The sequence below is a fragment of the Lepisma saccharinum genome, chromosome 5, assembly GCF_977018435.1.
Source record: "Lepisma saccharinum chromosome 5, izLepSacc3.1, whole genome shotgun sequence".
Taxonomy (NCBI): Eukaryota; Metazoa; Arthropoda; class Insecta; order Zygentoma; family Lepismatidae; genus Lepisma; species Lepisma saccharinum.
This window is the reverse complement of record NC_139233.1, coordinates 45,808,503-45,833,918: the sequence shown is the minus strand read 5'-3', so window position 1 is coordinate 45,833,918 and position 25,416 is coordinate 45,808,503. Positions and strand designations below refer to the sequence as shown.

At 39.3% G+C, this 25,416-nt stretch overlaps 2 protein-coding genes across 4 annotated transcripts in view; one reads left to right on the top strand and one right to left on the bottom strand.

Annotated features, from left to right (window-relative positions):
- Positions 1 to 465: 465 nt before the first annotated feature.
- LOC145988017 (phospholipase A1 member A-like) lies at positions 466 to 15,660 on the bottom strand. The gene is made up of 8 exons (XM_083122854.1): positions 15,566 to 15,660; positions 11,481 to 11,630; positions 11,008 to 11,107; positions 10,344 to 10,492; positions 9,219 to 9,470; positions 8,162 to 8,353; positions 4,063 to 4,225; positions 466 to 598 (listed from the first exon to the last, which is right to left on the bottom strand). Exons 1-8 carry the CDS (start codon positions 15,594 to 15,596, stop codon positions 466 to 468), a joined length of 1,170 nt encoding a protein of 389 aa, XP_082978980.1. The 5' UTR covers positions 15,597 to 15,660.
- Positions 10,725 to 25,416, top strand: part of LOC145988347 (lipase member I-like) — an 82,725-nt gene continuing 68,033 nt past the window's right edge. For all 3 annotated transcript variants that reach the window (XM_083123217.1, XM_083123218.1, XM_083123216.1), the window contains exon 1: positions 10,725 to 10,818. The gene's annotated coding sequence lies outside the window, so the exon portion shown is untranslated. The remainder of the gene's footprint in view (positions 10,819 to 25,416) is intronic.

Below are 25,416 nucleotides of genomic sequence, written 5' to 3'. Positions count from 1 at the left end.
CGAAAATTGGGTTTAATCAAATTCACTCGTGTGCACGAAGTCGAGGGGGACACTTACATAATGTGTTATTCAAAACATAATGTAATAAACTATGCTTCAAAATAATATAAAAAGTTTGGTTGTATCTGAAGTTTTTATTTTATTTCATTGTAAAATCATATCATTAATAAGACAAACGGTAGACCGTCCGAAAGTTAATATAAACGAAATTTCACTTTGCACAACAATGCGAACATTTCGTTTCTAAAATTATACAAAGAATCGAGTTGAGCTTCCCCACCCCCCAAAAAATAGCATTAAACTAGGTAATCCTTTGAAACATGTCGATTTTTATTAAGCCGAAATTTTTACATTTCAGTATGAACACAAGGTAAAAGGTGAAATGAACAACACTTAATTTAGCATCCGTTAAAATTTATTGAGCTAAATTAATACATGTACAGCAATTATTGTTGTTGAAGTAAATCATAGGCTTTTCAAAGCACCCCATATTGATTTCAGGGCCGTGAAAAATTGTCCTCCGACATATTTGGTTCCTTTCTTACCCATTGAAAATGGAGCTTGTTGCGCTGTTATAAAGTAATATGTCCCCCTTGCGCTGGAAGCAAGAAAATAATTAGTATTCTTGCTTAATAGTGGTTAGTGTTGAACAAATTATGAATTCCTAATTTTTTTGTATAAATCATAACTAATTTGTCATTTGGAACATAAAAGAGCAATTGTATGCAGGTTAGTACAGGCGATAAGCGACACGTGTCGTTTGAAAATGAACCTTCAGAAACGAATGCAAGATTTTCTATCGGAGTGAGACAAGTTGCACATTGTTGCTCGGACTAGGCCGTTTTTACATGGACAGTGAATGCTCGACCAACAGACCTAGTTGGTTTTATTCATAACAATGGATAACAATGGCAAACAGTCAGCGTCGATGTTTGGTTACAATATTGTGAAAGCCAACTTCTGTGTCTAATTGATACAAACATATACTGCAGGTTCTCGTACTCAGGATCCCATACAAAGCCAGGGGTCCTGGGTTAGAATATGGACATTTCCTGCAATTCCCTCCGTTCTTGCATTAATCATCCACTCATCATCATTATCGTTCCGATTAACCCGTGGTAAAGAAACGAAAATTGAATAAAAAATCAATGAATCAATGCCCATTTTTACGCGAATATAATTTAAAAATTGTAACGCTGTTAAGCCTTATTTCCATGTTAATAGAACATTAAAATGCTGATCAAGGCAACATTTATTGTATAAAAAATATACACTAACAACGTAACGTTTCCACCCTCTAACAGGGTCTTGTTCAGATGAAGATTTACAATAAATTTTATTTTTTTATGGATATGAATGAATACAATAAATTTATTGTGAATCTTCGTCTGAAGAAGACTCTGTTAGAGGGTGTAAACCTTACGTTTTTATATATATTTAAAACAATAAATTTTCCCTTGGTCAGCATTTTAACGTTTTATTAAAAATTGTGTTTTTTAGATCTTTTATTGCTTTTCATTTCTTCATAGTTGGGTTATTTTTGCCCCCCCCCCATCCCCCCCCAAATACTATGATACAGCTCCGTTCATGACCCCCGCATCCTCTGGACACCCGGGGTGTAAGGAGCGACCCTTTCCGAAGACACCAAAACGTTAACCTTTCTTCCATGTAGTACACTACATGGACTGCAGGGCCTCCCCAATGGAGCAGTGGTAGCGTTGTTGCCTTGTGATCAAGGGGTCCCGGGTTCGATACCCGGTGGAGGCACAAGTGGTTCGGATCCCACTTTAAACTTTAGGTCCAGTCCCGATTAGCCTTACTGTGCATAAAGTGGACTTAAAACAACAAATCAACAACTACATGGACTGCATTTTGCAGACTAAAGGGGCTCTGGCGTCTCAACTCACAGCCATTTTAGGGCCAAATCCTCTAAGAGTACGCACTTAAATTTGCAACCTCACAGTAGCTAAAGAAACAATTATAACGACAAATAGTTTGCACTAAAATACATATTGATACATTGACTTATGAATACATATGAACAAAGGTCCAGGTAATAATAAACTTGCATTATTTTTAAACATTTATGAAAAAATGAAATTGCGTAATCTTAGAGGACACTTCCTCTAAGAGTGCACACAAAGTCCTTCAAGAGTACGCATTAACAGGTGTCACATTTAAATATACCCATGCCCTCATAAAAGGAGCATGCTTCGTGCCACCATTGAACACAAACTACGTACTGAGCCCAGTCTTTAGTTATGGGTTCCACACATTGTACATCACACCCAGTGCAGAAGAAACTTTCTTGTGCTGACGTTGATGGACTTGCATCATCAGGGGGTAATAAAATTTCCTTGCAGGTACTGGTTTATTTGTCACTGTGTCGTTCCGATTTTACAAAGTCTCGGAAGCTGAAGCCAAAAGTTAGCTTTTGTACGGTGAAGATGTGAGAACTTCTGATTTTCTGACTTCTCCATGCACTGCGTACTCTTAAAGGAACAAGACAAGGTTCAGAATTCATCGGCCAGGAGCAGCAGCATGCAGGGGGTTCGTTCTCTCACATATGTCTGATGTTCGACGTTGTAGTGTATACTAACACTTATTACCATACTTTAAACAAATTATTACCATTACCAGATCATAACCCTTAAAATGTGAGAGTTCAATATTACAGTAAACAGGCAAAAACAGAAATTTACCTATAACTTTACGGCAAACACCACAATATCCACCAGGTGCGACGTGTACACAGTCAACTTGTGGAGCATTCTGATGACTAAATGGCCGCGTCCTGCAATGCTGCCAACCTTCAAAAATCAAGCTGCGTACTCTTAAGAGGCCGCGCGCTCTTAGAGGAACTTACCCTAATCCCCTGTGGGGTGTGTGTTGTGTTGTCCCTACATCAGTCTCATCTCATCACCATTCATCCTCATCTTCGCGATTAGCCAAAAGTAACAGAAAAGCGAAGTAAAATACATTAAATCAATGAATCTCTGGACATCCCTGGTTTTAGTAATAGTACTCCGCAATCTGCCCTCTCCATACCTGAACTGATAACATTTTGTTGTAGGATGGCAATTTTGCCCCAATTTTTTTCAGCCGAAATAATAAACATGCAGGTAAATCAAAATATAGGAAATGTTCTATGTACCTTGCACTATTTTTCCACATAGTCACCACAGCGGTTCGGGTATTTGTCGCATCGCATCACTAGTTTAGAGATGCCGCTGTAGTAGAATTCGGTGGGTTGATCGTGGAACCACCGCCGGACAGCGGTCTTCGCTTCGTCGTCGCAAATGAATTTCTGTCCTGCCAGCAACTTCTTCAGTGGACCGAACACGTGGAAATCTTTGGGGATGATGTCTGGACTATACGGTGCATGCTCCAGAATCTCCCATTCGAATGACTGAAGTCTGTCGATGGTCTTGTTTGCCACATGAGACCTGGCGTTATCGTGAAGGATAACCACATTGTCCACATCGAGAATCTCTTGGCCATTTTCGAACTCACAACACCACCACCGCACACTTCTCAAAGCGAGACACTTGTCCCTATACGTCGGCTGCATTTCCCTATGGATCTCGATGGGCGTTCGTCCCTTGCTACATAGAAAATGAATAACACTTCGCTGTTCATACGACGTGAACGTGTTGAGTACTACAACCATCTTTGCAAACTGACAGCAGCGCCGTGGCGCGGAGCAGCCGAGAGTTAACGCTGGGCCGTTCCAAGAAAAAAACTATTGCATTGAATGTATATCTCGGTTTCTCAATCACTCTAATATTTCGGCTGAAAAAAATAGGGGCAAAGCCTTTTCGATTTGCTCTCGTAGTTTGATATCTCGGGCTATGATTTTTGGGCACCCTACGTGCAGGGTTGCCATATTCCTCTTCTTTGGCAACATGGGGCATACTGAACAAAAATGTATAAATCAGCTTTTATGCACTAACACACAACAATAGTAGTCTATATAATATTATATATGACATTAAAATATAAACTTTTCTCGTACATCAATACAAAATAGTTCGTTAAAAACAGGACGTGTGGCAACCATACCTACGTCTCACGTGTTCCCCCATAGCTAAATCGTCACTCTTCTGGCAACCGTTTGAGAAAAACAATATGGCGCTGGCACACGGAACAGCTAGGAATCCTTCTGAGTTTTTGATTGATTCCGCAAACAACAGTGATGCCCTCTGGTGGTTACACAGCATTTGATCTGAAAGCAAATCGAATAATTATACCATTCTAATTATGCCAACCTAAGATAAATCTTCACTGAACCTAACCTGGAAGAGTTAAGTGTGGCCTGGAGGTTGGCATGAAAGTAGTTTCCTGGCCCGATGCGATACTGAGACACCTAGCGACATATCAGAGGACTAGGAAGAGAACCTTCCTCCCTTCACCACCCCCTCCCCTCCGCGTGACTCCCGCAGTGAGGTTTCCAGGAAAAGGACACCCACCTGTTTCTTTTCATTCTGGTTTCGGAGGCTAAAATTTCTCCACTGGCAAAGCAATTCGCATTTCACTGCTTGCTGGCTGGCTCTTGCATGGAGCGAGACGAGTGGCAGGCTCCAGAGACAGAATCTTCATCACTGAAGTTTTGATTGAATAAATGTTGAATTTTCTTGTTGAGGTTAGAATTATCAATTGAGAGTAAAGAAAGAGGTAGAGAATATCAGTTGAAAGAAAGTATTTTTTTGAAGGGGGGTGTTTTTTTTATACAAAATCGATATTTAATAATAATGATAATAATAAGGCAAGAATTAGTAACAATTATTATTTCAACTATTAACGAATCGAGTCCCTATTAGAGATGGGCAGGAGCGAAACTACCTGGAATTTAAAAAGGGGAAACGTGGACATGCGTAATAACATATGGAAAAACTGAAAAGGAGAAAGACGGACAAAACAATGTAACAAAATGTACAGTAGTAACAAAGATGTCAGGAAACAATAGTATAATATTGAACTTACACTTTGATAAAGTAGTTTTCTTTGTTATGATCTGAATTAAGTCCCTTTGCACAGTTCTCATCGTTGGAGTTCACAGCAGCTTTAATCGGCCAAGATTGATTGATTTTGTTTATTTTACTTCGTCTTTCTGCCACTCTTGGCTAATGATGATATGATGTAATCGATGAAGAGACGCTCACGAAGGACACGTATGCCCAGACTGGATTCGAACCCGGGACCACTGGCGTCGTAGCGAAATGAGATAAATACTCCGCCACGGGGCCGGCTAATCCAAAGTAAGTATATAATATAGTTGGGCTAATCGGCCAAGGGTGGGGACAAACTCTCAGTGATGATGGGAATCCTGTGGAAACATATGACCAGTTCCTGCATCACATTAGTTGCTCTCTCCTATTGTGATTTTTCCCAATGTTAATTGATTGCTTCCCAAGTGAAATTTCAGTCCAACTAATTATAGTATGATCTTCAAGATCAGCACTATACGTGTTACAAAGTACTCTTAAAAAAATCCCAGTGAATTGGTCAAAATAAAGTGACAGAATTTCGAGGAGAGGCCGAGCCTCTGTGGACGCACACATGGCTACGCCAATATACGTAAGTAAACCCGTGGTGCTGCAGCCCCTGAGGGCCAGAGCCCACCTACCGACTGCCGGCCTCACTTCCAGTCCAACCAGTTATGTGCGGTCATCACGACGAACCCCTAATCTTTGTTGTAGGTTTCCGTGACTCATTCATAGCTTCCCAATTAATTAAAATATTTTTATTGCATGAATAGGTAAGAAGGCGGTATAACAACACCTTTTCATTATCTAGCTTACGTGTAGTTAAGGTCGGCAAAATTTGTAAAAAATAGAAACTTCCCTGGCAAGGAAATTAATGTCAAATAGATAAAGAATATAATATTTATTGAGTATGAAGAAATGATGTTAGATCCAGTTGACGAAAGTAAAATTACTGGTAATATTTTGCACGTTATTATAAGTAGTAATAATTCTTGCATAAATCTTCTTTGGTACTGTCATTCAAAGTCGTATTGCTTTCCAATATTTTTGCGGAAATAAACAAATTGCGATTAGACAACAACCTTATTTTCATTACTTAATTGAAGTTATTTTATGATCTCATTATTTAATTTTTGTACTTGGTAAGTCTTTCGGGGGGAGATTGGGACTCCTGGACCCCCCTGAATACTTCCTTCGCGGTAGGGATCGAGATAAATTTACTGTGTCACTGGTTCCAATTCACGGTAAATATGCTCTGCTTCTCTACATTCAAACATACACAAACTCATGGCCTTCCTGCTTTCTTGGTTTCTTGCCTGGGAAAGAGGCAATAAATCAAGCTGTGACAGCTACGGGACCTTCTGACGAGGGGACGGAACCCAGCTGTGCAGAGGATTCAAACACCCGCGCGAACACCGTCAGCCTGAGGCAATTCGAACAGAGACATCTAATGGCCAAGTGGCGAACTATGATGAATGAAATTCGGCTGAAGCGGCCGTATCTTTCGCCGTCGATAATATATGACATTTTTAAACAATCATTTTGGGCTGTGCAAGTGACTTTTGAAAGAAAAGCCCTCCCTAGCTTAGTCGTAAAAGGATTGAGCATTACGTTAGTATGCATCATAATGGCCATTTTCGTTGGTGCTACCCACAAATCTTATAACCATTCTGTGCTTATTTACGTATTTCCTTATGGGAAATTATAAAAAAATAATGGAATTTGTGCACATTTATCGAACTGAAATTGCATAAATGTGTCATGTACTCAAAGTTTCATAAAGTAAGTTCACATCTACTGTGTGTTTTCCGGCAAATTTTTGTCCTAAAACGTTATATTCAACAAAATGCAAAAAAGCCCATGTTAAATTTAAGCACTTTCCACGGCGACCTTCGCCAAACTCCACCTCCCTCTTAAGAAAAAGGTACGGTCGTGGGGAAAAAAATACTTCCCCATATGACTAGTGGTATTAAGGCTCTATGTGGACAGTACTTTTTTCCATGACTGTACATGTTAAGGTCGTTAATCCGCTACTGAATCATTTTGACTAAACAGTGCAACTTCTACATTCGCCTCGTTTATTAGCGACGCAATTTTCTTCTTTATACAGCATTTTCGTCCAATGTCGATCGAACTGCATCATGGAGAGAAGCGAATTGCGATTAGATTTAATTTTTGTTATTTAGCGTGGCTTTTCTGGCACTTTTGGCTAATCGCAGTGATGAAGATGAATGGATGATATGATCCACATTTTATGTGACGTCACCAGTAGAAGATATGTCACTAATGTATTTATTTTTGTAAAAGAAAGCGTAATTTCTTTGTTATTATATGTAATATTGCACCCTGTTTGTAATATATATCTTTTGTTTAATGTTTATTGTATTTTATGCTCTGTTATGAGTAGTTTAATGTATCTTCATGTTTGCAAGAGTGCACTATACGAATTTGTATTTCTAAAGATGTATAGATGTCTGTTTTGTTGATAGTATCCTTTTGTAGATAGTGAATGATTCATCTGTACTTTAATCTGTGTTCTCTAAAATAGTATAAAAGCGAGAATATCGCGTAAGAATCATCACATTTTTTCGCCACGGATCGACGAAGCTTTTAAAACTTAAAAAGAACTCCTTGGTGTTGTGCATACATGTTGGTATGGTAGTTCGGGGCGCAAGCTAGGCCTATGTGATCATAGGTACGCCGATAGCCACGCATTGAGTTTATGCGTTTCAATTGAGTCAATTCATCGACAAAGCGAAATCCTCGCCTTCGTCTCAAGTATAGTTGCATTATAATTGCAATAAATAAAGAATAGAACTTTTCAGTTTATACATACGGCAGTAAGGTGGTTTTATTTCTCTGTGCTGTGAATATTGTCTTTGCCTAACACTATCCCTGTACCTGAGAGGAGTGTGTGTACTTCACCGAGTCTCATCGTTCACCGCTGAGTATTATTAAGTTTATATTAATAGTAAAATAATACGACGCGTGAAGTAATTGGAATGAGAATGTATCATGATCATATGATGAAACTGATGGAGGGACACTCACAAAGAACACCTATGCCCTGGCCGGTATTCTAACCCGGGACTCCTTGCTCTCTGCTAACCACTCCGCCACGCAAGTCGGCGAGAGTACTTAATGAGGCGAGTGTACTGTACATAATAAGTAAGTACCAAGTGCATTTCCGGTCTGGCATCCTGGCTGTAGCGTTCCTCCATTTGGGTAAAAGTCCACGTGACCATTCGGACCCAGCATACCAAACCCTCCTGAACTGGTGTGGATCACATCCACAAAGGACGCGTCGTTCTTGTCCAGAATGCCTTCCAGGCCTGTGGTACGAAGTAGCGGTGCTGCGGGATCGAGTCCTGAAAGAAAATGCATTAGCTATGAAGTATAAATTTTTGAAGTGTTGATCAGAAAGTAAGATAACTCTGGGGAAAATTTTAGGCATAAATTTGGCAACACTGTCTCGCAACGCACAGTCCGTTATCAGCAAGCCGGAAGGAGCTTTGCAAGAAAGAACTCCTATTCGTGTCTGCATGTGCAATGCGTGCTGTACTAATAACTTCTGAAATATACTGTATTACCTTACTAAGATTTAAAAAGAGAAAACTTTCTGTATTCTCAAGGGAACTTTTCCTCAGAAGTAAAGTTCGAAACTCACACACATAGCAAGCATGAATACATGTTAAAAAGCTCGTAGCTACAGGTTAGTCAATAACAATTGTATGCGTCATCCACCAGAATTGATGTCATAACACATAAAACAGTTAATGTTTCAACATTCCACCATTCAAATATGCTCAGGCATAACAAAAGTTACAATGTACATATGCAATCCATACATACTGTACAGTGGTATCCATGAGTATTACCGTGCAAATTGTCCATGACTATTTTCATTAATTTTTCTCTTACATCCTATGTGTTTTTAAGCGATGGATTTTTATGTATGCTGGTGCAGGTGTCTACAACTTGCTTTGAGTTTTATTTTAATTCTTGAAGCTCCTATTGGGTCAAATAAAGTGCACGAACATGGTGATGGACAATTTCCACGGCAATACTCATGGATCCCTCTGAACATAGGATACACTATATTCAGCAATGTAAGAAAAAAGTTTTAATCCGCGTGAAAATGTACCCACGGACATTTGTTTTGTAATATCATCGTTGGAAGTCAGTGGGGGTCTTTATAAAACCAGAAATGTCAGTGACTACCCCGGTACTAACCAGTTATTCTGCTTAGTTTCCCAGATTTCAGATAGCTGGGAAGCATTCCAGCAACCTGACTTCCCAAACTAAATCCAATGATGTGAATATCGCCAATGTCGATTCCTTGTCTGACCAGGTAATCGACGAATCGAGCCGTACACTTGGCGACCACTTTGAGGTTCTTAATGGCTTCCACGTAGCAGGGGGACTTTACCAGAGAGCTGAAGTCGACGGCAATCAGATTAAGATCTACTCCGCTGGAGAAATATGCTGGAAGTAAAGTGAAATAAACTTTCGTTACAAAATAATACCAACGTTGCATGATTGAACGTCGCCGGCAATAGAAATAACGCACTACATCCTAAAAGTCTACCCCTCTTCTCATGGCGTTTTCGGAAGCTTTCAGACCGAACCGACAGGCGACTTTTTTCTTTGCCATTTGAAGAAAAATATTCACAAAAAATTTTCATTCAGCCATATTTGGAATATATTTCCTAACATTGAAAGTTTCGTTATATCATGAGTAATGCTGTTGATGGTATGATCAATTTGATTTCAATATTTGTAATATAAAATAGTATTTCACTTTCATGACTTTAAATTCCCTGCTGTTTTCTTTATTTCGTAAGAGCGACTTGTACGTTATTCTTTTCTTGTCAAAGGGATCCTGGTTCGATACTAGGTGGAGGTACATAGAGATTCGGATCCCACTTTAAAACTGCAGGTCCATCCCCGATTAGCCTATCTGCGCACAAAGTGAATTTAAGACAGAAACTCTAAAAATCTAATTTTCTAGTAACCACTCTGTTTGTTTTTAAAAAAGTTTATTATGTCAACAGTAATACCGACTGGATTAACATGTACATTCCTCCATCATAGTAATAAATTATTATGAATAATTCAAATTGATAGTTTAATTAAATGCTCATAAATGTGAAAATTATTTGAAAATATTTCGTCAATGGAGACATGATTGCTTTCATAAAAATCAATAATGATTGCTTCTATGATAACTTATGAACTTTTTATATTCGCTCTTTAGATTCGAAATGTAAAAAAACATTTGCCCATTCAAATTGACGAACTTAATTACAGATCAGTTTTAGACTCAGAAATAGTAAAACAATTGAAAAGTAAACATACCTTCTCGTAGTTCTGGGTTTGGCGTATAATCTTTGTGACCTAGATATCCATGTATGGTTAATTTTGTAGGTACCGAAAAATTAAATCTAGTAGAAATAGGTGAACTGTCATCCCCATAGTTTATAACTTGTGAATTGTTTGGATGGTCTCTGAAAATATGATATTGAGTTGATTATAAGAAATATTAAACAGTCATTATTAATTTGCGTTCATGCTCAGTGGGGTTCTTAATATTTTCAATCTTATCATTTGTGTTATTCAGTTGTTGATCTAAACATGCCACAGATTTACGTATTTTCAGTGTCCAATGAACGCGCTCATACAAGTCATGGCTGAACTTATTAAGTAAATCTTCATGCAATTCCTAAACTGTAAAATGTTTTTTCTTATATTTTGTTCCATGTCTGAAATACAAGAAGAAAGCAACGTAGAATGTTTGGTCGCCTGTCTACTTGAAATATCTCCACTTATTGAGGTTTGTATATCTATACAGTACATTGTAATAACAAATATGAAATTTAAACGTTGTCTATATACATCCATAACATAGTTTTAGTTTATTTACTGATTTTCTATATATATTTATAGATAAACATTATTGAATGTCATGCTTCATAACCCTTTTAGCAACGAGGTAATATATCCATTAGAGTTTTTAGCTTACCTAGTGTAGAGGTGAAAGTTGATATAATCATTTGGACAGATATCAGGGGCAATGACGCAATTTACATCTATACCAAGGGACGAAGATTTTTCTTTCTTTACTGTAAAGGCAAGAACATAGACAATTTACTAAAATAAATTACCAACATTGCTAAATTGTGTGCACTGTTATTGACAACCGACTACTATTTCAAATCAGGCATTAGGTGTAAATATTTACTTTAAAAAAAATCTTAGTTTGAGTATATAATAGCGTAACGTACTACGGTTGTTTACCTGGGGAGCAGACCTCAAATGGAGGACGATCGCCCCGAGACCCTCCTTGATTTAAAACAACTGCGATATCGAGCAGAATCCAAAGTTTTCATTCATATTTTTCCATGTTTTCCGTTTTTGTTTTCTTTAACAATATTTGTTCCTGAGTGACACGCGCCTCTTTCTCCTTCTAACCATACATACAATGTAAGTTTTTACCTTGATGAAGGAAACAAGCGTTGCAACAAACACAAAGATTCCTTTGTTTTTCCATCTGGCACTTCAGGCAAATTCCGTTACAATTGTAATTGTGACTGGGGCAATCAGAAATGGAATTGTGCCCCCAACTCCAAACGGGAATGCATAACACTGTAAAACAGAATAGAGAGTGTTACCATTTTAATATTTTTTGCCGAACATCGGACGCGTATATTCTAGGTTATCTACTTATGAAGCCCAGACTAAATAGAGAAAATAATCGACTACCAAATGTGACATGTTTCACTCTTAAATAACGACCGCGGGAGAAAACGAAAGTACATGGGGATGGGCTCCTTTCCTTTAAAGCTACCACCAGGCTCCATCGGTTAAATTCTTCCCCGGTCAGCGCCTGGAGGCGATCGGTGACATATTTGTAGTGGCTTCCAAACCCAAGCGTTGGACAGGGAAGTCTTCACTTTAGAACGGCGATAAAACCTTACAGCGATGCCAATTCGCTAACCAGCATGGGATTATTCCCAGAAAAGTGAAAATTTTAAACGGAACTACAATTACAGGAATGGGAAAAGCTGGCAAAGTAACAGGGATTTTTTTCCCCCCTTTGGGCCAACACTGTCCCATTGAACACATCCAGAAGCGAGAGCGCTGACCTTCAACCAAACATGCTTTACGATGGTGACAAAGTTTTGAACCCCTCGGCTGCTTTATTTATGACTGGGCGGGAGAGTGGCTGACCGCTTTGAAGGAAGTTTAAGAAAATTACGTACCTTACTGCGCAGATTTTATTTAGTGTATTGAGTGAGTGCCATATACGTTTTGAATGATTTGTGATGCGTAGTGTAATGAATGAACATGAGTGATATAATTAACGAAACATTGACGAAACAATTTACTCTGCTTTAGTATGAGGATAAGTTTGAAATCGTGAAGATATCCAGGCCTGGCATCCCAAAGAAGAGCAAAATGGATTTGATTTAGTTTCGTTATTTAGCGTCGTTTTTCTGCCACTTTAGCTAATCGCGACGACGAGGATGACTGACGACACGAGGAAATTGATGAAGAGACATTCACAAAGAATAGCCATGCCCAGGCCTGGGTTTGAACCCGGGACCCCTGGCGTCGTAGTACGCTGTACTAATGACCATTTTACCACAGACGTCGGCAAGATAAGAATGGAGTTCCTGTACAAATCAAATATTCAAGGTAAGAAGTTTATTATGTATTTTATTCTCGCACGTAGGCCTACATAAATATTTCACAACATGGGCCTCTATATTTTATAAATAACCATGAAATACTTGAAATCCTTTCCTTACTGTTTCTATATTAATGAAACAGTGACATTTTTATAATTATTTGTAAATTGTAAGGTACGTGTTTTTAATTACAATGTCACATCACTTCAGTGGCGGATCCAGAAATTACAGTTGGGAGGGGCGAATTTCAGTAGTGTGCCTCACCTCACCAAGAATAATTTCTAACCTACACTTGAACTGTTTTATATGTACAATATATCATAATCTAAACAGGAATCAACTGATCCAGAGATTATAGTATTGTTTTGTATGCAATAATAGGGAGGGACCCAGTAGATGGTTTGATTGATTTGGTTTCCTATTTTACATCGCTTTTTTGCCACTTTTGGCTAATCACGAAATTGATGACGGAACACTCACAAAGAACACCTATGCCCAGGCCGGGATTCGAACGCAAGATCCCAAGTAGATGGTCATTATAATAGTGTATGTTGTTATCATAATTCCTCCTACTGCCACCGTAAACTGGTCGACTATACTTATATAAGTAGTAAACTGAATGTACAAATAAAACAAAAACCTATTCTCTCAAGGGGTTCTGTTTCGACCCCCCTTTTAACGCATATTGAACGTTCGGATCAAAATTTAAACTGTAAGTGTGCCGGGCCCTGTGGCTGAGTGGTTAGCACATCGCGCTGCGACGCCAGGGGTCCTGGGTTCGAATCCCGCTCGGGCATGGTTGTTTGTGAATGTTCATTCATCAATTTCATCACTCATCCCCATCTTAGCAAATTAGCCAAGAGGCACAAAACGCGAAGTAAAATAAAATCAATCAATCAATCAAATCAACTCGAAGTGCTTGAACACAAAGCTGACTTAAATCAAACTTTAAAAAATATTATCTAGCCTGTTAAACTTGGCGATAAAGGACAGAATATTTGAGTCTTCAAAAATATTAGGCATAATATATACAAAAGCCTGGTAGTTGGGAGGGGCGATCACCCCTATCGCCTCCCCCGTGGATCCGCACCTGCATCGCTTCAAAATCCAAGAAATTGAATGATAAAGAGCCTCGCATTCGAACATTACGGTATGAAGATATAGCCCAGGATTTGAACCCAGCATTCGCCACTGCCGAACATAACCTAGCCACTTATTTACTGGACCGTTCTGGAAGTGTCTGCCTCTTTACGCCTCTAGATACACACATGGAACTCAAGCTCGGCCTATCCATGCAGCACGTAACAATACCGGGAGTAAAGGAGACAAAATCAAGCTGCCTAACCTATTCACATGCCAGTAGATTAGACAGGAGTGAGCCCTTGGCATAGCATAAAATCTAGTTTTCAGACATGACTTGCAGAACTTTATAGTCGATTGCCCAATTATTTCTTGAAGCTCTACACAAAATGTTAGTAACAGTCCGTAAGAAACAAGTTTCAATAACAGCTTTGAAGCAACGAAATGTTATTCTGTCAAAGCTTCTTTAAGTTCGTTCTAGTAAACTATGTTGAAATACCCTTTTTCCTCTGATTGAGTTGATTGATTGAGTTGGTGTTGTAAGTCCTCTTTATGCACAGTAAGGCTAATGGGGACTGGACCTACAGTTTAAAGTGGGATCCGAACCACTGTGTGTCTCCATCGGTATCGAACCCGTGACCCCTTCCTTTTCCCTCTCGGCCAACAAGACGAGAACGAGACACATCCCTCGAAACTTGTCGAGACGAAACCGATATCGAAACAAATTTCTGTAAAATTGATACGAAACCGAGTCTCATTGTCCGAAATTATCGGTTTCGTTCGATACTTTGACTTGACATTTGAAAAAAATATACTAAAGACATGTGACTTTAATATTCGCCTTCTTCAGACACGTCAAGTGCACCTAGGTATATCTACCTGATTAAATATAGATGAATTACATATTTTTATAGTAATTTGAACCTATGCTGCGTAGTTGCTTTTATTCAGGATAAAATTATGTATTTTGAGTATTCGTAGAATTGAAATGAGGCATCAAACAGATAAACTATATTAAGAAAAGTTGTTTACCTTTGTAGCCTCTATGCGCTGTGAAAGTTTGTGCAGTGACATGGTGTATAAGAGCGAGACAACAATGATACGGATATTTATGGACAGAGGCGAGAGAAGACCGAGATTCAGCCAACTCTCATTTTAATAACATCCCTAAACACAATGGACAGCTTCAAATACGAAATCATATTCCTCCCTGATGGCGCAGTGGTAACGTCGTCGCCTTGAAATCAATACCCGGTGGAGGATCATAGTGGTTCGAATCCCACTTTAAACTGTAGGTCAAGTCCCAATTAGCCTTACTGTGCATAAAGTGGACTTAAAACACCAACAAAAAAATCAACGAACCCATATTTTCCAAAGTAGCAATGGTCGTTCTGATCCTTGGCTCATTATGAAATTTGAGGAAAATTTGACTACATTATTAAGTCCAAACAATCCTCGTTACTATCATATGGTCCTTAGCTTGAACTGAGGCTTATAAAAAGAAAAGTGTCGGTAAAGATATCCCCAGCATATTGCAACATGTCGTGAAGGCATATGGGAGGATGTAAAGGTATGGTCTCAATCTCTGACAGTTGTGAAGGTGATCAGCACCACGCTCCGGCTTCCCTTAGGCTGAGTGAACCTCTGAGCCGCTTCAAGACGGTACATTGCTGAAAATTTTCCACCTCAAATCACCTACACACGAGTCGAATCCGGCTATCCCTCATGAAATGAAAATTGAGACTTATAAACAACAGATTTTTCCTATATAAAAATGATTTCACAATAACTGAAAGTATTCAGACTTACTCACAATAGCGCTTCCAGCAATCGTGTTCATATTTTATCTTGTCTGGTTCAAAAATAGACCAGAATTTAGCAAAACTAGCGTGCTGAGAATTGAGTCATCCAGTGAAGTGAAGCAGAATAGAAGTTTCCACTGCGTGAGTTTTATTACAGAACGTAAAACAATTGAGCATCAAAAGTCGTGAATGTCCATGTTGCTGGTGAATAAACTGCCTTTGTTAAAGAACAGGCAATTAAACTAACTGTATTACGTCAGAACTCATGATTTCAATTCAAGATCTAACTCTCAAATTTTAGCATTCCAAGCATAGATGTCCTCAGAAAGTTTCCTCAAGAGGGGTCAAAATTTAGAAAGTAGGTTTTTGAAGTTGATACGATGTAATTTGTGTCAATTTTTATGGTCATAGTGAGTTGAACAATGTATTTTTGATCTTCAACAGATATAATCTCCAGAATGTTATTACAAAAGATAAAGTAATTACATGTTCATACACATAAATATAACTTCTCTGTCTTCATCTTTATCCTCTCTTAAGATAAAAGAGAAAGGAAAATGAGAGAACCAAGAAAGAGAGAGAGAGGGAGAGAAGAAAATATCAGGCAGAAAGGAGGAGGAGATAACACAGATAGAGAATAGAAGGAGTAAGGCAAGAATAAAGGAGAGAAATGCAACAGAGTGAGGAATAGAAAGATAAAATAACCAAGAGAAGGAGAGAGAAAAACAAAAAGAGAGAAGGAGATAAAGGAAGAGTACGAAAATAATGTCATGAGAGCTAGAGAGAGAAGACATGCAAAAATTGATAAAGAATAACGAGAAAAAAAGAGAGAGAAATAGAGATTTAAAGATAAATCGTTAATACTAAGAGAAGATAATCTCAGTGTTTCACTGCAAACAGTCCACTTTGATTTAAACTTACCAAAAAAATGCTGGATAGAGGGTGTCACAATGAACGCCGAGCTGATCAAAGAAAGAAGACAAGCGTAAATAATGGCTAATGGGAAACCATTGTTACCAATCCTCGTTTCATCCTTGGGAAACCTCATTACCATAGTCCCAATCCTACATGAGTGCGGGAGATGGTCCCACGTTTCCAGAGGGCGCTTCATGGATCCTCGAGGATGCTGGATGAAAATCAGTTAGCCAAGCGTGACCTGCGAAATGGAAAGGCTGGGTCATCAGCGTCTCCTCTCTTCGTGGGAGAAATAACTTTCACTTTCGTCGAGAACCTGAGGAGAATTCGAGTGCTTCCGAACTTCACGTGAAATGTAGAAGATTTCAGATGGCGGAACGTATGAAAACATCTGAATTGTGAGGGTATTTATACTCTTATTCTTTTAGTAGAGCATTTATCTCTAAAAAGGTACAACGGAAATTTCTACGTAACAGAATAACAGGCCAATTACGTACACGGATTTTTGTGAAACTGAACGTTTGCACAAATATCGTCAGGAATTTCTACCTAGGTATTGAACTGAATAACAGCGCAGATATCTTTCAGAAATTTCTATGAAACTAATATAAACGCACAAATGTCTTCAAGAAAGTCAATTAAACTGAATAACAGCACATATAGTTTTAGAATTTCTATGAAAATAACGACACGGATATCTTCAGAATATACTATGAAACCGAAACGAACATCTTGAGGAATTTTTATGAAATTGAATAACAACACAGATTTATTCAGGAATTTCTATAACTGAGTATCAGCACAAACCACTACAGAACCGAAAAACCGAATAAAGGTTAGATAATAAATTCAATTGAGCTGAAATTGAGATAACGCCAGAGCCGATTATGTTTTAGAAAGACCCAAACAGCAAACACTGGAAGAATATGCCGATTAGGAAATGCGAGAGGCAAGGATGTTCTGAGATACGACAAAATAAAAGTCCAAAATACGAAAATTCCTCCGTATCGCCGTTCTTTTACTGTGTACTCTTTCTCATGGCATTGTAGTTAGTTACGATAACGTCCAAGTGAGGTTTTACTGTATATATTTTTACCTTATAAATACTTGGAGATGTGCTTACAGGACCACATTGCACCCATCATTTGCGAAACACTGTTTCTCGAGTTGGCTGTTTAGTTCCTAGCAACTTAGGGACGCTGTATAAGGGTTGCCACGGAAACGCGTTGGCATTCTGAACGCAGCACTGCATGGCTTCACTGAAGAGGAGCTCCTTCCCCCTATCCCTCCCCAACAATCCCACCTCTCTCTCCATCACCAGGGGCTTCCTACAAAGAAGCCAGTAACTCCATGTCGATGGGGAAATCTCTCCGAATGTGTGTGGCAAATTTTTCTCAGAGTGGGAAAATTCCAGCAGATAGGGAAAAATTGATAAAGCTTCCTCAGGTTACGTACAAACAATAAAGTCGCAATAGGGTAAATTCTGTTCTGAATATGTACATTTTTTTCAACATAGGAATTTTCCTTCTTAGCAGGTAAAATGTACCTGAGAAACAGATATAATAACTAACAAAATATTATTTTTTAGCTAAATTTTCTTTAATTTGGGAAATTTTTCTTTAGAATTGGTTAATTTGCCCCAAAACAGGCTTTTTTTTATTAAATATACCGGGACGTCAAAAAAATTTATACACACTTTGAACTGTCATAGAAAATTTATTTGCTATCTACAAGGTTAAATTTCTGGGAAAACGTAATGTTATGTTTCCTCAACAGGTGGCAGCAGAATCGTCGATCTAGCTGCGCAACCCTATGTCAATAGGCATAATGGTGTGTACAGTCATGGAAAAAAGTTCTTCCCCATAAGGCTTTAATAGGAGCAAGTAATGCAGGAGGGTAGGCAACACATATTGCACCCTTCGATGATCGGGTGATTTTGCCTGTCTTAACACCGAGAAATGTGTTCCACGCGAAGGTCAACATGACAGGAAAGCAAAGAGGGTCACGTGACTGTTGGTTACGTGGTGTGTTGTGCTTCTCCACGTCCCCAGCTCTTGATCCACATTGCAGAAAAAGTAGAGCTGCATGCAATATATGAAAATAGGTTGTTTTCAACTACACGCTTAATTATGATTTTCCCAAATGTAAATCTATCAGACGTGTCTCCCGATTTAGTCGGGACAGTCTTTTACTTTGAATTCCTGTTCGTCATAGGCGTAACTTGACGGGAGCAGAAAGGGCATTTGTAACCCCCCCCCCAAATCAGGTTTCTTAAAGCTGCTAAAACAGGAATTAAATACTATGATTTGACGCGTCCAAAAAAAGTATTATATTGAAAGATTGTTCCCAAATACGTAGATAGCAATTTAATACTTTGAAAGTGTCTCAGATTTGTTTATTATGTCACATCTTAGTGTGGCAAAGGTCTACTACAAAAGTGGAATTTCGTAACAGAAATATGAACCCACTCCTTTTATTTCGTAGCCGATTTCATCTTGAAACTGAAATTAAGAATATTAGTTAACAATGTCATTGGTAAACAATAAAAAAATGTGTTAGACCCAATTCTTTAATACCTTATCATAATCTTTATCGCTCACCTGTGTAAAGTGCTCACCTGTGCTTAGCGCTACGCCATGAAGGCGTATAGGGGGTGTGGGGGTAACGCCTCACACTTTCTTGATTCGTTCGTGAGTGGGGGTGATGTGATCAGCATCACGCCCCTGACCGCCTTTACCCCCAGGGTTTCCCCCAGGTAGCCATGTCATTCGACGCTGGGTGGGCGCCGGGGCCGCTTACAACGTTAGAAAAGTTCCCGGGCTTGAACCGGCCGGGGATCGAACCCGGGGCCTATAGCATGGTAGTCAGACGCGTTACCGACTGAGTCACCGGCACAGATAGACTAATCTGAACTGCATACAGTTTAAAGTGGGATCCGAATCACTATGTGCTATCACCTGGTATCGTACCCGAGACCCCTTGATTACAAGGCCTTACCACTACGCCATCAGTGAGGCGCATACAATCTTTGTATTTCGACCTTTTTAAACCTATATGTATCATATAATAGGTTGTTTAACGTTGCTATGGCTCTATGGATTATATTTAGCCAGTATTCGAGCACATAGCGTCATATTCATAGAATATAAGCTTCTCTTCCATGCTTATGGTTTCCTGTCTGCAGTAGAAAAACTGGCAGGTTCCCATAGCTTTTTTTTCAATAGTCTTACAATGGTTGCATATCATATCACTCAAATTTGATTCATTCGTTTCGAACACAATCCCCGATGGCGCAGTGGGATCGTGGGCGCCTTGTAATTAAGGGATCCCGTGTTCGATACTCGGTGGAGGAACATAGTGGTTCGGATCCCCCTTTAAACTGTAGGTCCATTAACGATTAGCCTAACAAGACATAAAGTGGACTTAAGACACCAAATCAAGCAACCAACACAATCCCGTTATTGTCCATATTATCGAATCCAGAACCTTCGTCGCGAATAACATAAGCAGGAAGACAACGTGAAATAACCGAACAGAAACAGAACCTAAAACCTACATCGGATAGATTGGATTAATTCGACGATACAGCACGGGTTCTGAAATGAAAAAGAATACGAAAGTTGAAGGACCTCTATACGCACCCACTTTTCCTCCACTCAATGGGGAAGATATCCTTCTAGCTGAGAAGTCTTTACGTAGGAGTGCCCTGAGGGAACTTCAAGGCCACGACGATAAAGTATTCTACGTGCAATGACGGGACCAAAACATACGTCAGATAGCTGTGTTCCTCCTTATTTCGTACGCCATTGATAACTGGAACACGTGACCTCGTCTTTGGTAGAGCAGAAGCCTGCTCCTGCTTGCTTGCCACCACCCTTTAGTTCAGTGACCTTCGCCCGTAGTCAGAAAGAGTGAATGACTCACCAGATACTTGTTGTCTGTGAGGCTACACAAGAATAGATATTTCGTTAGTGGCTGTAAGTATTATTTCATCTGCAGTTATATCAGTTAACATTTCAATAGTTTCCTAATGGTTACGTTAGTGATAAACATGTAAATTAGTTCTCGAGAGTGAACGTTTTATCTATTTGAACGGGTGATTTTTATACAGCCTGCATGTATTATTTTTTCCTGAAACAAGAAGAAATTCGAAGACGCAAAAAGAGTTGTATAAGAGTAGCTAACAAAAGGAAAAAAGAAGAAGAAAACGAAAATGTAAATGCTGAAATAAATTATGGTAGAGATCGAGTGAATAACATTTTGTCATGGGGCCTCCTCGATGGCGTAGTGATAACGTCGTCGCCTTGTAATCAGTGGATCCCGGGTTTGATACACGGTGGATGCACAAAGTGGTTAGTATCCCACTTTAAACTGAAGGTCGAGTCCAGATTAGCATATCTGTGCACCAAACCAAAACTAAGAATGATATTGTCACAGTGTAAGAAAATTTCATGTTCAACCACATATGAAACAAAAGGGAATAATATATTGCAGGTTGGGTTCACATCTGTAGCATCTAACCAGCACAATTATGAATCGCAACATATCGTATCAGATCCATTTTTATTATACATGTATGATAATATAAGAGAAGTAGAGGAAAGAGAAAACCAAGCGAAACACGGACGCCTTCTCCAGAATTTCAAATCTCGTTACATAAGGTTCTGGGTTGGAGTCCCGAACAGGCATGACTTTCTTGTTCTTGCCCTTTTATCTGCTTCATTTCATCATAATTCATCGTTATGGTTTACCTGCAGGGGAAGAATAATGACAATAATTGCCAAAACAAAGCCAATGACAAACAGAACAACTCGATTACGGAGGTGCCAAGAAGAAACGAGACTTGGCAGTGTCTCCGTCTCTCGGTTTGTCGAATTGAAAATTGCTCTCCCGTTCTCGGTCTCGATTAGTTAAATATAGAAATCGAAAATGTATGTGAATGAATAAACATGTATTTTATATATTCCGGTTTTGTAGGAGATTTCGTGAGAGATGAAATAAGTACTCTTCCATCGTATTTATTTTTATAATTTTTATTCCCTGTTCGATGATCGCGACGATAAGCACGAGTGACCATTACATGAAATTGATGACGAAATAGTCAAACACCCCCGACAAGGACGGTACTCAAACCCGGGAACTTTGGAAACGATATCGAATGTCAATCACTTAATGAGCTTGACCACCGAGCCTGCTTAATGTTGTTTCTGTCAGGTAATTCGTAATAACTGTCAATATCCCACATTCACTATCATTTGCTTCATAATTTATCTTATTGTTGTGATTAACCTGAATTCAAAGAATTAGTTGAAAGGCAAAAATGCAAGATTGAATGTCTCTGATGTTACTTCGTGCCGAATAATATGACGTGGTATTATGATATGAATTTATTAATCATATAATATGCCTATTCATTCCATTGATTGATCCCAATTGAGCACACAAAATATGGTATAATGTCCACTCCATGGAGGAGTGGTTAGCACAGCGCGCTACGATGCCATGGGTCCCTGGTTAGAATCTCGACTTGGGCGTGGGTGTCCTTGGTAAGTGTCCCTTCATCAACTTCATCATAGCATCACTCATCTTCATCGTCGCTATTTGCCAAAAGTGAAAGAATAGCAAATCTAAATAACAAACATCCAATCAAATCGAACATCTCCACTGATTTAATTCTATACGGTACCAAATTCCACTTTATTACTGCATCTTAAGTCATTTTACAGCATCTCAATTGTTTTCCGATTCGAAAACATTTGGAATGTTGTTTTGTGCAGTTGCTTGTGCATTGTTTCGTTGTTTGGATTGTTTAATTAACGTCGCATTAATTAGTTTTATACCAATCGTGGCAGGGGGAAGCAAGAGCACAAAGGAAGCGAAAAAGACAAGGGAGAGACCACGGCTTTCTTTAAAGATAGCATCCCTTGAATACAACTCAAGTGACTGCAGAATATTATGAATAAAATTTATTTCGATTTTTCCTTTTATTTATGTTTCAGTTATTTTACTTCGTTTTTCTTCTACCACTCGCGTTAATCATGTCGGTGAGAAAGAATTATAAACTCGTGAAATGGACGATGGTACAAAAAAATATATGCCTCTCCCACGGTTCGAAACTGTCAGTACAAAATATTGTCTTATTTTTAAAATTTACGGGCAAATATGGTTTGTCACGTAGCAATTTTCGCTTATCTCTTTCTCAAGGGGTTCCATTGCCTCTCTGATGTCGTAGTGGTAACGTCGATGTAATGAAAGCCTTCCGAATTCAATACCAAATAGAGAGGCATTTGGTTCGGATCCCGTTTTAATCTGTAGGTCCAGTGCATGAACTGGACTTAAACAATTAACGTGTGGCATGTGGTCTGTGGTGAGAACCATCATTTCAGCGAACCTTCTTGACGATGACTCTAATATCACTCGAAAGAATAGTATTTCCTTACGAGTAGCTCTTGTCAAGAAACCAGTTTCTGAAATTTTCTTCTGGAGGCCTCGTAGCACCCAGCTGTTTGTTGTGGCTGGGGCACGAGTCATGTGACTCATGCTATCAAAGCTCAATCCTTCCCGAGAACTCAGAATCACCAGGCAAACTTAAGCGAATATTTTGTTATTTGGGTTGCATAAACAACAGGCTTTAAGACGTTACGAAATTCTACGTCCCGTGGCCCAGGTAATTTTTTCTCTGACTGTACTGGGCTGAAGATAATCCCCACATTACTGTTTTTGAAAAGGCTGTGAATTTTCCTGGTGTAAATGTGTGGTGTGGTTTGTCTCCTAGGGGAATCATTGGTCCTTTCCGTGTTGAAGGTACTGTAACTGGAGAAAAATACCTAACAATGCTTGCTGATTCCATTTTCGCTGCCATTCGTGCAACGTACGGTAATGACAGGTTTACTTATCAACAAGATGACGCCCCGCCGCACTATCACAGGGATGTGCGAGCATACCTGGATCAAAATGTACCAGGCCAGTGAATAGCACGCAGGGAACCAATCGAGTTTCCTGCACGCTCTCCAGAAGACCTTACACCGCTCGATTTTTTCTTATGGGGCACAGTAAAAGATGAGGTGTACATTCGTAAACCACGTAACCTGGACACACTTTGGGGTGAGATTCAAGCGGTGTGTGCAGAAATCCCATTGGACACTTTGGTGCGTTGTACGGAATCAGTCATGGCTCGTACTCAGAAATGTATCGAAGCTGAAGGCCAACATTCTGAACATTTACTTTAACCTCCATTTCAAACATTCACTTTGGCCAGAAAGTACACTTATTTTTCAAATTTGACTGTAGCCTTTCTTTTCCCAGAAATTTAACCTTGTAGGTTGGAAAATAAATTTTCTATGACAGTTCAAAGTGTGTATACATTTTTTTGACGCACCCGTTATATAATAACCCATTGCTCGACAGCCCTCGAAGGGCCTTGGCCTATCTCCCCGACTGCCAGTCTCCCTCCCACAATCCTACCTAGACTGTGGAGATCTTCAACCGGTAATGGGGTGACGTGGGGTCAGCACGTCGTACCATCAGCCGTTATAGGAGATATCCGTGACCGGATTACGCTACTTACTCGTGGCTCCCCAATTTCCTCACGATGGTGGGTTGCCACCGGTCCTATACACAGGCCGAAAACCCAGAGACTGAACCCAGGCGGACTCGAACCTATGCCGTCCCGCAGTTGGACTTCTTAGACCGCACGACCACGGAGAAGCACTTTAAATATATATGTGTGAGGCAACCACCAGTTTAGTATTTCTTTTTCAATAATTATATACATATTATTTTTTTTTGTATGTGTTTCGTGTGTAGTTTGCGCTCTTCTCTGGAGTATAAGTGATCCAGTCAAGGAGGACACTGACGAGAAGGTGCGGGTAGAAATTTTGTATTTTAATTATATATTTTCTTTCTTGGGTTTATATTCAACATTAATCTATTCCTATTCTCCTGGGGTATTTGGGTTATAGTTAGGGATTAGTTGAGGTCCAGTACTACCAGTGTACCCTCATATACGGTCCATAACAGATTACGGGCAGCTGGATGTGGAATTTTAACATGTAGTGTAACAAAATACGCAAGAGGGCAGCACCTCGTGTGACTGACCAAAAAGGACTCTTGTTGAACACCCCCTCTGCCGGTCAGTCCAAGAACCACCCCAGGGGGGAGAAGGGGGAAGTTTTTTTTATGTTTTTTTCTCTCTCTTCGAGGAGAGAGTCTACAAAAAGACACAACAAAGATATAACATGGCGGAATAGAAGGACATAGTAAAACAGCCTGTAGAGAGTGTGCGAGTGTGCATTGTGCAAATAGTGCGGATAAGGATTTTTTGACATGTGTAATATCGAAGCAAGGATCTTAGGAAAGGATTGGACACAGTGAAAGAATGAAGCCGCAGAAAGAAAGTGTGTAAAGAAGAGGACTGGACTAGCTTAGAAGGAATATGCAGGTGAGAGTGCAGTGAATAAGGGCCCCAACGAAAGGAGCCGGGACTTAGTTAGTGTGTGTGCATGGGGTAAACAAAACAAATAGTAGAGGCCTCTAATAACTAAGACGGAACTGTAAATACAACAAGAAGCAAAAGTATATACTTATAATGTTCACAATCATTTAATCATATTTTTTCAACAACGCAGAAATAATAAATTCAATATTTGTATAAATATTATTGTACTAATTGTTTTTTTATGAACAAATTATAGTGCTCACGGCGGCGAGGTGGGGAAAGGGTTAACACCTACGTAAACTTTCATAAAGAGTCTCATGCCATCCCTTTCGCCTCTCCCCGTTGTGCTTCACATGGCGCCCAATAGCGTGGCGCGAATCCACGTAAGCTGTAGAAAAAGTGAAAAGAAGGAAACAATAGATCAGTAACACAGTTTTAAATCTGAAAAAATGAAAATCAAAATGCCAGTTCCGTTGTATTTGCCATGGATCGTATGTGAGGATGCA